This window comes from Leptonotus elevatus, chromosome 16 (genome assembly GCF_054856555.1).
Source record: "Leptonotus elevatus isolate MCC_2025b chromosome 16, RoL_Lele_1.0, whole genome shotgun sequence".
NCBI classification, from domain to species: Eukaryota; Metazoa; Chordata; class Actinopteri; order Syngnathiformes; family Syngnathidae; genus Leptonotus; species Leptonotus elevatus.
The window spans coordinates 10346722-10362240 of NC_141254.1; the positions used below are offsets into that span (position 1 = coordinate 10346722).

The 15519-nt window shown below is 42.0% G+C and overlaps 1 protein-coding gene across 4 annotated transcripts; it reads left to right on the forward strand.

The window, feature by feature from the left end:
* Positions 1–38: 38 nt before the first annotated feature.
* Positions 39–11228, forward strand: LOC147160668 (tubulin-specific chaperone cofactor E-like protein). 4 transcript variants are annotated; one of them, XM_086057976.1, is made up of 10 exons: positions 48–411; positions 2006–2068; positions 3849–3997; positions 4066–4205; positions 5504–5685; positions 5762–6018; positions 6150–6276; positions 6464–6580; positions 8819–9165; positions 10560–11228. In XM_086057976.1, the coding sequence occupies exons 3-9, from the start codon at positions 3859–3861 to the stop codon at positions 9162–9164; spliced, it is 1308 nt and encodes a 435-aa protein (XP_085914102.1). In that variant the 5' UTR covers positions 48–411; positions 2006–2068; positions 3849–3858; the 3' UTR covers position 9165; positions 10560–11228. The 4 variants fall into 4 exon arrangements, with proteins under 4 accessions (XP_085914104.1, XP_085914102.1, XP_085914103.1 ...); XM_086057978.1 differs by having other exon boundaries at positions 39–411; positions 3849–3982; positions 8819–11228; XM_086057977.1 differs by having other exon boundaries at positions 400–543; positions 8819–11228.
* Positions 11229–15519: the final 4291 nt, after the last annotated feature.

The following is a 15519-nucleotide window of genomic DNA, read 5'->3' on the forward strand; positions in this document are numbered from 1 at the left end:
CGAAAACAAACCACCGTCTCAGATTTTTCGAAATATTTTTTTATTCAATTTTTTTTTTCCACCTGTAATCCAACCTTTTTTTTTAAACTACGCGAAGTTTGAAGCCAATCAAACGTCAATATTTCAGTGGGCGCGGCTTAACGCCGACACGCTTCTCGACACGCTGCCAGTGAAAAGAAAAACACATTTAATTTTTCTATATATATATATTTTTTCTTCCATTTTATCTATTTAGCTTCACGTTCAGTGTGATAATCTTTTTTTAATGTTTTGTTTCAAAGATGCGCAAGGAGGAGCCCCGTTCAAGTTTAAAGCCATTTAAACAACGTCACTTCCGGCATCCACTGACAGTCCACCAGCGAAAAGAAAAACACAAACATAACACAGCGAGTGGCTTCCGGATGGTACACGGTGAGTGCAGTCAATAATGTCCACAAAAATAACCATGTCGCTTTCAAAGGACGAAGCTAAGAAGTTGACATCGTTGACTCAACAGCAGACGCCGAGGATGAAGTTATTGCAGTACATGTCACGACGGGACAAGTTAGTTTAAGCGCTACATTTGTAACACAGCTGTACACATTTCCTTTACGTCCTTGTCTTGACTGGCAAAGCAGCTACATTAAACACTGATAAACTGTCTTATCTCTTGGCCAAATTTATCAACGCCGTACAGACCTCGTTGTTGGGTTATCGCCCTTTCAATTGGACTTCTGCCGAAACCCGTTCAAATGTTAGTATTTTTATCGCGACTAAGATGTTTTTCGAGCGTATTCGATGACTGAAGCAACAATTTTGGCTTTTTTCTCAAACGCCATGGCTTGTGTCTCAATTCGGCATAAATAGTGATTTTGAAAAAAACCGTTTAATTAATTGTTTCCCCTTGAGTCTTTGTTCTTAAAAACACAGGCAGTCCTCGATTTACGACATCGATGACGTTACCCGAGTGCGTACGGAGATGCCGTCGTTGTTAACCAACCTTCTAAGCAGAGGTGTCAACTCCAGGTCTAGAAAGTAAAAAAAAAAAAAAAAAACTCTGGTAATAAGTCATCATTTAAATTAATATTTTGTATGAAACACCTTTCTAGACCATAAAATGAAACCTCGAACCTCATGACTACCATTCATTATTTGTTAGAAAAATACCTCTCGGCCATATTAATAATAAATGAAAAACATTAACAGCGATAACTGAACATGACTTTTCTTGGACTACATATTCTGCGCAAACTGGTTAATTTTATTTATTTATTTTTACCCGAAATGTCACTATTTTGGTAAATATTAGTATGGAAAAACACTTTCAAGCCATAAAAATTGGAAAACTGCTAGTATGGCAGTAGTTGAGCGTGCCTTGGGACAATTCTTAGGTTGTCCATCTCTAACCTATGCTAAGCCTAGTAATGACAAACACTTCAAGGCCATACAGCAATCCAATTATATAAAATAGAAATAAAAACACTCAAGAGTGTGCCTTCTTGTGCCGTGCGATTATATATTCTTATGACACACTGTAGCCTCGCTAAGTTAACATATGCTAACTTAGTAGTAGGTCATGATAATGTACAGTTTAAAACACACTGAATTGTCATAAAAAATCTAATGATAAACAGTAAAATTCTCTTGTGCTGTGTAACCACGTGTTCTGACGCCTGTGCAGTTCATAAGTCCCCGTGGTCTATTCCTGAAAAGAAGTAATTGCTTCGTATGCTACTTGACAAAGTGCAAGGTGGATGTCTGTGTCTTCACAAGACTGTGACATATGTTCACCAGGCATAAAGGATCTTCCTTCCTTGCTCTATTGTCTGCAACATAATACATGCTGTTACCGTAATAACCGCCCGTGAGGAAGAAAGAATGTTTTCCTCCGCGTGTGTTTCTGTCTTCCTTTTACTCACAATGGCATCCATACTATAAAATTCGCAGAAGCATGCCATCTATTGTACACATTTTCCCATTCCCTGCTCTCAGACGTTTTTCTTCATTTTCGCATGTCTTTTCTCAGCAGGGGAATGTGATCGGACGCGCTGCTGAAAAGCGGCTTTGCTTTGCTCTGCCCACATCAAAGGTAAGATTTGGCGGATCTGTGAGAAACTCTTACGACAGCAACATCAAACTCGAGCTGTTGGGTCGTTGCGAGATGATTTGTCTGAAAGCGATAGTCCTGATCACGATAGATAAGAGAGAGGGACTGTCCTCACCGGGACAGACACAGGGATAAGGTCTACTTTGAGTGATGTCATCGCAGTGCCAAAAGGATATTAATGTTCACACAGTGAGCGAGTAGCACAAATGAACACTGACTGACAGGCAGTTTATTTTTGCTGTCTTCACCGCCTATTTTTATTGCAGGTCAGTGGCAAGTTTTAAAATTGGTTTGCTTTGGAAGGTCACCGGTCGTCCGCTGGTGTTGGTTTCCAAAAGTCACTTTGAAAAGATGTTTAAAAAAAAAATGCTGTGTCTGTTAGTAGTCACGTAAAGCATATACTCCAGAGTTTGTAAGTTAAAAAAATAAAATAAAATGGTGAATGATTTTTCATAGCATATTATTAACAACTATATTGATAATATGTCAATCATGGAAACAATTATCTTCATCATGCATTTAGACTTGAATAACGCGTTTAACTCAAATGCGTTTAACTCAAATACGTACTATTTTAAATATTACCGTGGTACCAAAAACGTATGTACGGTTTTTAATGTTTTTTTTTTATGTTAGCGCATCCAGAAGGCTTTGATGCAGCCTCTGAACTAAAGAGAACACTTGAAGCAATGGTAGTTATTACAAAAACGGCCAGCAGGTGGCAGCATAGTATAAGAGATCAACTAGGGCCATTTGCAAAAAGCTCTTTCCCTCACTGTTTTAAACAGATGTGTGAATAATGATGAAACTTCGCTATATTCTAATGCTAATTGCTGCAAAACGGAAACAGATGCAAATATACTTTTTTTCCTGATGAAAGAAGAGACTTTTATCTTTCTTTTGGTAGGTTCCGTGTTTTTATAGCAATAGAACACAATATTTTGTGGGCCTTGCAAAATCAGTCAAAATCCAGTAAAACAGCCGGGAGTGAAGGGGGTTGCTTCAGTGAAAATGGCTGTGAGTGAATGAGTTAATAGTAAAAAAAAATTTTTAAAAAAATCACAAAAAGCCCCACTATAAATGTGAACATTTCATACAAGTTTTTTATTTGGCAGCAACTTGTTAAATATTTTTGGTGACACATGCGTTAATGTTTTTGACTGTCAATGTTAACTTTGTTAGCCACGCAATGACATTTTTCATTGTGTGTTAGCATTATGCTAGTGGGCATGTCTAAATTCTGTTGTTTGGTTAAATACACAATGTGTGATGTTCCTGTTGATTACTTCCAAAATGTAGACAAGATCCCAAAGAATGATTGTGGAATTGTTATTGTGGAATTGTTATCATTCAAGAGTCATGGTTTGAAAAAATGTCTTTGCTGATTTGGGAAAGGGCGCAGAGGGCTTCGGTGAGTGGACAGGTGGCTGGTGGAGGGTCATCCGGCGACGTCAGCGCGGCCCGCTCGTGTCGCCTCACGTTTTGGCTTTCTTGTCACTGATGTGATCGCGCTGACGGGCTATTTTTAGACCTCTTCTCCCGGCCGGCGTTGACGCCGACGTGAGCTCGGTTTGCGTGCTCAAGGCGCCCCTCGCAAACCCCCACCCTCTTTTTAGTAACATGAGCTACATAACTGATGTAGTGAAAGTTCAAATAAAGTTTTCCAATAGGAAATCTATGGTTTTCATTACTGTCATACAAGTTTAAATAAAGAAGCGCAAACCATGAATCACATAATAAAAAAGAGTCACCATCTTTTTAGGGCTGAGACAATGGATCAGTCTTACGATGAAGAGGAGGCTCGCACCTTCGTGCAGGTCATCAGCGACAAGTACAACACGGAGAACTTCCCGTACGGCCAAGGCGTGGGCGTCGTGGTGCTGCCTACGCCTCCTGGTTCGCCGATCAAAGGTTATCGGCGGTTGCCGGTGCGATTCTGTGGCACTTTTCATCCTTATGCCGACGTTCCCTGTCGACAGGTCGCCTTTTCTTGCCCAGCGTGCTGGTTCTGAACGACTGCGGCATTAAAAAGGCGGGCGACAAGTCCGACATCGCTGCTTTCTGTGCCCACGTGGTGGAGCTGGACCTGTCCTACAATGAGATCCGCGAATGGGCAGAGGTGAGCTGAACTGCTGCTGTTCTTACATCAGCCATGAGTAATAAGTTCATTGAGTGACAACTTGCTTGATAAACTGAACATCCTTCACAAATGCACATATATAAACTTAGCCCCGTTTAAAATGGCAACCTATGACATGCGAGAACATGAATTCAAAAATAATAGCGTTTATGTGTTTCATCTCCTCAATTCAGCCTAATTTAAAATGCCCTTTTAATAGGCATCTATTTAAAATATATATATATATATTAAATCTCCCAGCAAACCCCTTATTTAAAAAAATTAATACAACTAAACCACTGAATATTTTAATGTCCTCGAGTAGTGGTTCTTGACTTTTTTACACACCCTCGCGTCATGTTGCGGGTCAAATTGACACTTGTTTTTTTGATGATTAAGCATTACAGCGGGTCACATTAACCCATGAACATTTATGTTAAAGGATCTTTGTGCAGTTTGAAACTTTTTTTTTTTTAACTCATGGCTGCCACCTGTGGCCCAAAGCGTAATTGCAGCATCTGTGTCAGGCTCGTTCATGGTACACGTGCGAGTATGTATGTATGATCTTAAAGCGACAGCCTCAGTTGACAAACGGACACATGACTTCAAATAAGGTAAGAAAAATTCCGCCCTTCCCCTCCCTAAGGAAACTGGAGTGTCCGCACTATATAAAAGGGAAGATAAAAGCTGATAGGTGCAGTAGATTAAAACAGTCAGGGCTCTTCGTACTCATCTGGGCATTGGTGGCGCATGCATGATGTAGAAAAAGCTTTAATATTACCTTTTTTAAACAGCACAATGCACCTTTAATTAAGAAACAAACACAACAGCATTGTCGATAATCTATTCCTAAAAATATTTATCAGTGTTATTGTAAGCCAGCGTAAAAACACAGTGCTTGCTTAGAAAAGTTAAAAACTCTTCCCCACATAATGATTCAATTAAAATGTTTTGCAAATAAAAAGTGTACCGAAATAAATATTTGAAAAAGCAGTTATTTATTTTCTATATATATATATGGATTAAATTCAGAGGTATTCTACTTAAAAGTTAAACAGAACATTGCTTAACAATTGTAATATGTAAGTGATTATTTCACGTACCACTAGAGGGAGTTTGCGTACTACAAGTGTTACACGTACCATACTTTAGAATCACTGTCCTAGCGACCGTCTACTCTCAACATATTTATTCGTTTTTATTCAACAGTGGTTTACATATTTGGCTGCTTTATGACTGCCTAGAAGAGGAAAAAAAACCTGACAAAACCTGAATGTGATTTTTCGCATGTTTGCCAGATCAGCACCATTGTTTCCAACGTCCCTCGTCTGGACTTCCTCAACCTGAGCATGAACCCGCTGAGCGGCGCCACGCTGGAGCCGTGCATGGCCGAAGTCTTCGCTCGGGTCCGCCGGCTCGTCCTCATCAACACGCACGTCAGCTGGGACACCGTGCACACGCTCACGCAAAACACGCCCGAGTATGTCCACCGACCATTAACCATGTCGTAGGTTCGCCTCAATCAACAAATATTTGTGCTTTTGGTTTACCCTCAGGCTGACGGAGCTCTTCCTGTGCCTGAACGACTACCAGCACGTGTCCCAGTCCCGCACGTCCTGCCCGTCCCTGCGCCTGCTGCAGATCACCGACAACCACCTGCGCGACTGGGCAGAGGTGCGCAAGTTCGGACTGATGTACCCCAGCCTCAGCGAGCTGGTGCTGGCCAACAACAGCGTGGAGAGCGTGGCCGACACCCACCAAACGCTGCAGCGACTCTTCCCCAACTTGCGCTGCATCAGCCTCAACAACTCGGGTCAGGAGAGATGCGATTGTGTGCTGTTGTGATGTTCTCGAAACGTAAACATAATTGAGTAAATCATAATTGAGATTCCAACAGTAATGCAAGCAAATCTGTCTAAATCACTACAATGTTCTATCAAATAGCGCTGAGTAAGTGGGAGGACATCGAGAGGCTGAATTTCTTCCCCAAGCTGCAAGAACTGAAAGTGATGGGGATTCCGCTCTTGCAACCGTACAACACACAAGAGCGCCGCAGCCTCCTTTTAGCACAGTAAGGTCGAACACACGCCGTGCACCCCGGGAACTCTTTCCCTTTGAGAATCCTCATAACATTTATGTTGCATGTGTGAGTCAAAATACCTCAAAGGATAAAAAGTACCGTGCCTTTACGTTGACTGTTTTAAGCTGTCGCATCTTTCATAATCCCAAGTGGCAAAGTTACTGCCTCTGCTACACAGGTTGCCAAACATCTCGGTGCTGAACGGAGGCGCGGTGTTCGCCAACGACAGGGAAGCTGCTGAGAGGTTCTTCATCCGCTACTACCAGGACTGTCCGGAGCAGGAACGCCCATACAGGTGTGAAAATGAAATCTAAATCACAGCAGTTTGAGAAAAGGCATAGTCACAACCTCGGAAAGTTGACATAATGGCCAACTCCTGCTCTACGCACAATTAAACATAAATGGAAAAAAAACTACGTAAAACCAAACTGAAATATTCTCATCCAAAAGAAGTAGCATTATTATTTAATTTCACATTTCCGCGGTTACACCTGTTGCATATTTTGCTGTTCAGAGTGGCTCTATTGTGCCATAAGATGCTAATGCTAGCTTAGCACGTGCGACAAAAGACCTAAATGAAGAACTGAGCTTTGCCACGGCTGATGACTGAAGAATGAACAGCCGAGTATAATGTGACACAATTCAGCAGAAGCTGACCTTTACAGTGACGAGAATGAGCTATCTTGGCTTTCAATGGGTACAACCAGTGACGACTCCATATTCTCACTTGCTGTTGGTGGAACGGCCCAGTGTCTATCGACATCACTTTTTGCCCAGTTGTTATTTTGACTATTGATCACATGATCACCCATGCACTTTATTGCAGACATTCCATGTAACTCAGTGAGAGAACGTGTAGTTTGTAACTGGTTGGGGGGGAGTAACCTTTGGTGAGGGGACAATGGCACCACTCTCTCCCTGCTCAATGACTTCTTTGTGCTGGGAATTCTCTGATTGGGAAAACGGATACACAAGGTACCAGCAAGATTTCAAATCTATATTTTAAGAGCATGCATCTGCTTTGTTTGCTTATAACCTAAAGTGAGGCGACTGATTTTTGATGTCACTGGAGATGACGCTGGTCTTAAAAAAAGAAGTCATTTGGCGGATGATGATCTCGTGTATTAATTGTCCAATTGAATGACTTAGTCCGAAGAATAAACATTTATTTTAAGACGAGTTTGAAAAGTGGATAGCGAGGGGGATTGCCTAATATTTAATGGAATGTGGTTCCAAAGGGAGGGACCGGCCAGTTTAAAGGCTTGGTCCCCTCCAAGCCTCCGCTTAGTCCTTTGCACCTCCGGTCATGTCTGCTCCGCTGATCTGAGGCACCGGGTAGGTGCGTAAGGGTGGAGGAGATCAGAGAGGTAAGGTGGGGCAAGACCAATTAAAGATTGGAAGATAAATGAAAGAATCTTAAAACAAATTCTAAAAAGGCAGTAGGTAGAGAGAGACCAGAATTGGACTTATGTGCTCCCTTTTACGTTTTAGTTTCAAATCACTGTCAAATTTCAAATCTAAGTTTGTGTCTGTTGCTAGGCAGATTACATGGGGATCAATTAGAACCGCCCCATCAAAGGATAAGAAAAATTGGCATATGCCAGTCATTGCTTAAATACAAAAGTAGAGAATGATGAACATCTCAACATCTCTGCTTGCTCTGTGTTAAATATAAAATACAGATGAGAAATAAATAAAACAGCACCATCTGGTGGATTACCGACACTGAGTTCGGAGTTTGGTGGTGGTGGTGGTGGTGGTGGTGGTGGTTGGGGGGTGTCATAGAATTTGAGTTTATCTGTCCATCAGGGGTTTAGCGCTGCTTAAATGTCTTGTGTGACATTGCAAGTCATTGAGAAACAGGCGTAGCATGAAAAGAGCCCAGCGAGCTGGACAGGAAGGATTAGTTGCAAGAGGAGTGACCAGACTGAAAATGAAATGCGAGTCTGCACTCAAGTAAGCAGAGGGACTGAAAGGGGATTGAAAGGAGACGGGACCTCATGGCAGAGAGGGAATATTGAGTGTTGCACTCAGATAAGATGAGGCGGCAAGTTCGACATTTTTAACCTTTGACGCTAATATAGTGCAAACTAGTCAATATAGGCAGTTTTCACAATTTCAAAGCCATCCTATGTCTTCTGCATGCCGGAAAGACGTATTCCTTTAGTTTTTCTAGCTAGCTAGTCGTGCTGGACTAGAATTGCTCAACTTGGCCTAGCAAATCATGCAGTTAGGACGCTGGCTCCCATTTTAAACAACCAGCGCTGTTTTCTTCAGATGGAATCCAATGAAAACAGCAGAGGCCCCAGAATTGTCCCCTGTGGAACACCATACGTTCCGTTCTACATGTGAATACATATTCATAGGACGTACGGTTCAATCAAACCCAAGTTAAGAACCGCATAAATGAATATAAATAATTTAGAAAGCTGGTTGGCAACCCTTCGCACTAATCTGTATCCAAGAAGTAGCTCTCAGTTTGAAACAATTTAAGAGCTTCAGTGATCTTACTCCAGCGGTCGTCATCCTACAGATACAACGAGCTGATATCCAAGTACGGTCAGCTGGCCCCGTTAGCCGACGTGGACCTGAGCCCCCGTTGCACGACGGTGGACGTCCGCTGGGGCGACAGGGTGGAGACGGTCAGCCTCCGCCTGGAGCAGACGGTAAGCGACCTGAGGAAGCAGCTGAGGGCGCTTCTTCAGCTGCCCAGCAACGGGACCCGGCTCTTCTACATCGACCGGGAAATGTCTTCGGTTTTGGGACCGGAGGAGCTGAAGTGCGGCTTCCGGGCCCTTCACTCGTACAGCATTCGAGATGGAGACGAGATCCTCGTAGTGCCCAAGGTGAAAAGCCGCTGTAGCTCCTCACATCTTTGAGGTAGGACTCTCTTGTCTTTTTGTTTTGTTTTTTTGGGAGACACTCACAGGACTCGCTGGATTTGTTTTTTCTTGAATTTGTCGTATTTTGCAAAAAATGTTGGCGCTAGTTCAAGGGTCAGTGGTTCATTAACCCCAACATCTTGGGCTAACAGGCAGCCTTATCTCAGGACATATGTCCTGTTTCTCACAGAATTAACCAATAACTGCAGAGTCTGAAAAGTGTTGGTTCATCAAGTCCAACCATGATGGAGGACGTTTGGATCGAAGACGGATGGATGACTACCAGAGACTTGTTTGTAGTTTCGGCTTAGATGGCTTTTCAACTTGTTTACCGCAAATTGTTTTCGCTCGGATGCGTACAATTTTACGTGTCATTCTTAAAAAGTTACTGATTGCAAAACACTTAACCTCTCGTATGCTTAAGTGATCGCAGCCATCATCGCCCCCCCCCCCCCCCCAAAAAAAAAACCCCGTCCAAAATTTGCGTGACCCAGACTAGATGGTAACCAAACACCTGATGTGGTGTCAGGTCACTTCCTCTGTATCTACTGGGCCGGTTCCACCGATAGGGTGGCGGGAGGGATGGCGACCACCCACCCCACCCCCTCCGCCTGAATGCCACCCTTCTTACATCGCCCTCACAAACCTGACACCTCCAGTGTCCGCTCTTTCACAGGATGTGGGGGGTCATGACCTCTCCCACTAGCTTACCTTGGCGTTGATTGAGAAAATGAATTCCCACCAGCACGAGGGAGGTGGATTCTTCCGAACCTCGGGAGATGTTTGTTTTCCACGGCACGGTATCTACTGGTCTCACTATTGATGATCAAAATTATTTAAATGATGGGCCACAGGTCAGGAGAAACGGACAGTGGTGGTAAATCTGGGTCCACAGGTGCATCTACTCAATTGGCAGGTAAACGAACCTGGAGAGTTTCAAACGCTCTTACTTGAACCTCGCAAAATTTGGGGGTGTTGGATTCTCTTCAGAGATAACAGCACACCTATAAAAAAAATAGGCTAGACATGCCTATGGTTCAATGCAGGTGGAAAAAGTAACAGCATATAGTCTGGAAAAATGGTCATTGGCTTGGTTTTTGGAGTTTTAAAGTGAAAAACAAAACAAAAGGCCACCCAAAGAGGTGAGTCCGAGCTGAGAAAAGGTTCGTACATGTTAGTTGAAATGATCACATATCCATCATGAAATTGCAAAATCTGAAACTTACAACTGTCGACAATGTCCTTTTTGAAATGCCAAGTTTACACAAACCCAGCGAGAACCTGGGAAAGCCCACACAGAACAAATGCTTGCGGTTTCTGGACTAAAGACCAGGACCTTTCTGGGAAACTTGCCTCATATTTAAACTTGGTGTTTTTGGTGTATTTGTGCAGAAAAGTGACTCACTTCGCAAGTTTACTTTTGAGTTTGAAGACATCCTGAAATGTCAAGAAACTGAAAATTTGGGTGAGGTTTTGGTGGACATTTTTGTCTGATATTTGGTGAACACTATCATGGGATTTAACGTGAATTGTTATATGGTGTAATATTCTGAGATTTGCTTTTAGTCGTGTATAAAATGTGTCACTCTCAACAATATGAGTGCAATTTTGTATAAATCTTAATACATAATGTGCTTGAAATATATATAATATATATATATATATTATTTATAATATATATATATATATATATATATATATATATATATATATACTTGACAGATATTTGTAGTATTTTGAGGGTTTCAATGAATTATATGATAAAAAGCCGTAACTGCTGTGGATTGTGAGCAAAATTTCACTTTGCTACCCTTTTTAGTGCAAAATTCTACTCTATTTTCACAAGAAAAAGTTTGAGGAAAATCTCAAATATAGTAAAGTGCCAATGTCGAATGTTTTGCCTTGTGCCGTCACAGTGTATTAATTTATAACTTTTGGATCGGTGCCATAGGTGACGTTGTTTTGTGTTTAATTTCTCAATATGATTTTCACAGCTGTACTTTTGCGAATAATTTTGCTTTGACTTCTCTTGAAGAAATAAATTATGATCCTATCCTTGAATTGTGTGTGAGTTTTTGGGGGGAGGGGGGGGGGGCATCTTTTGGGACAAACTCATCCATCGTCTTTAAGACCAAGAAGAAGTCGCTCAGATTTGACAGGATTCTGGACATTTCTGTCTGGTCTATGAAGACTTTTGGCAAAGCATCAATGTAGCCTATTCCATGCATTTCATATTGGCTCAAGTTTCTGGGCTCGTCCTTTCCATTATGAACAGATCTTCTTTGAGAAGTTCAAAAGTAAGTTGGACTTCCAAGTCAGGGTTCCTCATAAAGAGTTGCAGGATGTCCGTAATGTAGCGTCACAAGACTTTGTTCAAGTGACACGATTCCAATGTTTTGGCTCAGATACCTTCATAAAAAAATCCAAGCAGGTGCAGTTGCTACGTCCTGTATTATGAAGTGCATTGGTGTGAGGAGGGATTTAAGTTTATTGTGCTCTTCAAAGGACTCATAGAAGGTTTGGGTTTCTGGAAGAAGGTTCAGTTTGTCTTGAATGGGAGCACTAAGAGGCAAGGGCAGGGGTAACTGCCAGGATCAGGGGTGGCTTGCTCCCCCACTCTGTGTATTTTGTGACTCCCATCGGGGTATCCAGCCGTGGACCTGCTTTGTGAAGGTCAGGCTTGATGGGTTCTTCAGAAGTCGTGATGATGCATATACCTTGACCGGCACTGCATCAGGTAACGAAGTTGAAAGAGAGACCTATCGCCTATATATAGAAAGTTTGTTTCCAATCCAGCTGGACTCCTGGAGGGATCTAACCATTTGCCTAAGTTAGTCTGTTAGATGGTTGCGAAATCAATCATTCTCGTTTGGAACATTCCTCCAATGACAGTCTTTTATAGATTCGGACGCTGCCGTCAAAGATGGAAAAATTGCCTTGACGACCTGGTTCTGATACTACCGGCAAATACAGAAAAGTAGCCAAGGCAACTTTCCCAATTGCATTGCAATTTTTTCAAGCCAATTGTTGCATCAATGAATAGCAACTTTACTGCCAGGTCCGATCAAGACACCGCAATCTCTTCCACCGTATTCATACACAGCGTTTCCCAAAACACACACCCAAATCAAGGCCCTCTCCTCCTCTGCCACCTGCCCATCGCCAACTCTTGATATCCTCAGCCTTTGTGTGATTCCGCCTTTCACTGATCAGTATGCGTCCATTTCTACTCTGTCTTGAGGGGCTTCCTAAAAGAAACCTCAGCTGAGAGCGCATCAGTGTGTCTTAATGGTAGTAAGGGTCCTGGCCTCACTCTTGAAGCCTTTCACATGTCTTGCTTCCCCCTCACTCACCTCTCCAGTTACTCCCCACTGTCCTCCCGCAACAAAGCCCCGACTCAGCGCCCTTCCAAACTCCTTTCCCAGACCCCAGCAGCACACATCCACCTGAGATTTCACCCACTCGCTATCGGGCAAACATCTCCGCAAGCTACGCGTCTTGCATATCCTCGCAAATTACGCTTTTCCTCCATTTAAAAAGGAAGCCAGCACCCAAAGTGACTCAGGTTAATTTCGGAACTTTACCTTCCACACGGCTTGAAAAGTCATGTAATGTACATGATGATGTAAAGACCGCTGATCCAAATCAACTGATGAAATCTTGTCCTTGATTTTAGCCGTGTAAAAGAAAGCATTTATCTCCCCAAAATATTTTCTTTTTGCCAGAAAAATAACACATTTGGTTAACTCACAAAGACACTTTTGTATTGTTATGGCTTATCAAACACTTAATATACAGTACGAGTTCCTCTGGAGATATGACATTTTCGTAAGGGTATTTTCAAGCCAAAAAATCTGGAGGTACATCATTTCCATGTAACGTTTTGTGTTGTTTTTGCTTTTTTCTCAGGCACAAAGCAAACAAAAACCCTGCAACATTTGGCGGTATCTGTATAATAAATGTCTCGAAATGAATAAAAGGACATGTTGGACATACCTTCTTTTTTTTAACAGACAAAAAATACTGTTGCAAAATTTGGAGATACCTGATCTCAGAAATCAGAGATTAAATTTTTACAAGAAAACAAAAACAAGCTTGTTTTTTCTTCTTCTTTTTCGGCACAAAAACAAATGGTTTTCCTAAAACATTTATTTCTGAATTGTTTTGTCTTTTCAAATTGAAAACAAAGAAGGCCAATAAATAGTGTGTTTGTTTTCCAGATTAAAACAACAACAAAATATTTGGAGTAAATTGTTTTCTCTATCTAAAGATAGTTTCTCCAATCAGGCCAAGTTGGTTGTAATTGCAGCAACGGTTTTCTGTAAACAGCACTTTTCCCAATTTATCCTAACTTGACTTCTCTCCATCGTTCTTCCACATCTCCACCCTCCCTCCACTCCCTTACTTCCTGACATTCCTACTCCGCCCCTCCCCTGTCCCCCCCACCCACATCTCCTCCCCTCTTGCACAAACTCTCATCTCCTGTTAAATTGAAGTCAATTCTGCAAAAGTTGCCTCATGCACACAAACGCACACGTACACACGGCCGACCTCATTCCAAGGATTCGGATGGACTGTGCTTGATTTTAAGTAAGAAATCGGACCCGATCGCCCTGTTTGAGTCTTTGATGCTCGTCTGCTGGATGGGGCTGTGCTGCGTGGAGGTTGCCAAATTGGATTGGAGAGGCGCTTCATGTTCATCTCATAAAAGCAGGTCAGTACATTGTTTACTTTACGCCCCCCAAAAATAGGCTTTTATTACATCACTGTATGAGAGCAAGTACTCCCTGAACAACTTCAAAATCTGGAATGCTTTAAGTTGTATAGTCATATTTGCAAATCACCTTTAGACCAGCTCAGCTGAGAGCGCATCAGTGTGTCGTCTTTTTTTTTTTTTGAGAGAGCGCTCAGTGTGTCTTAATGGTAGTAAGCAGTATAATGCTTTAATAATTATTAAAAAAAACATTTGAGAAATGTGAACTGAATAAATATATAAATATGGCCATATATTTAAGTTTTATATTTCATCTAGAGTTGACCACCGGCATTTGCGGTGGATAGGGACCAGCCCAGCCCATCCCACCAATAGAAAAAAACTCGTATAATTCATGCCAATTGAAATGCGTTGGGAAGAAATGTTTTACCTAAACAATTCTTCAAAATAAAACCGACAAACGTTGAGTACAACATGTAATGTCTTAGTTTGCAGAGCCGATCCATGATATAATTGATCGATCGGGCAAATTAAGACATCTTACTTGATCACCAATTGTGCATAAAATGTGAAATATCCACACACATAATAAATAAATAAATAAAAAATATTCATATAAATACAGTATGGAAAAATGCTAAAAGATCGCTGCACATTTAAAAATAAAAATTACATTTTATTGCATGAAATAAGAATTTAATGCAAGGTGAAAATAGACCAGCAATGACAGAAATTAAACCTTTCTTGTTCTTGACCAGGTTTTGCACACACTACAACAGTGATTTTTGCCCCACTCCCCGTTACAAATAGAATCCAGATCTTATCCAGAATTCCACCCCCTAAACTCTCCCTTTCAAACACTTTAAATTCGGTTCAGGTTTGGAGACTGGCAAGGCTACTCCTGATCCTTTGGAGATCCTTGAGATTGTACAGGTTGTCTGATTCTGGTCATTGTCTTGCGGGAATGCCCGGACGCAACTCATCTTCAATCTTAGAACGCCTAAAGCATGTTGTTTACATCAACATTCTTCAAAGTTGGGATGGCATGATGGCATTTTTGGAATTGTACTCTTCCAACTTTGTCTTTTAAACACCGGGAGGAGTTGATACAAAAAAAAATTGGTCACCTCTGACCTCAGGGCCTTTCCCCATACTTCCTAGCTTCAGAGAGACCTGGACACATGCTAGCTTGAGCAGAAGGACTTTGTAGTTCCATTTGAATTATTGAAAAATAACTGAAAAATGTCCATTGTATCAGTGCCAATGCGAAGTGCAGTTTGCCAAGCTGCTGCCACCCTGCTTTGACCTTGGCAAGCCAAACATCCCTCCAAGCCATTAGTGCCCCCCCCCCCCCCCCCCCAGCCTCCTCAATGGTAAGGCAGCCTTGTGGCAGTCGAGTCGGCGAGGTAGAGAACAAGCCTGTAATCCACCGGTGCCTCCTCACATGGGACCGTAAGGCTAATGTGATCCTGACACATTGTCCTGGCACGCATAATGGCTTCTTTTCAGGTGTTCCTCGGAGAGACCTGGGAGCCTGCATGTGCTTTAAGTAGTAGTAGCAAGAATTCAAAGGGCCAAAACCTGATTTAGGATTAAAGAGAATGTGACGTGGACAGTCCATGATGTTGTGTGTGATGA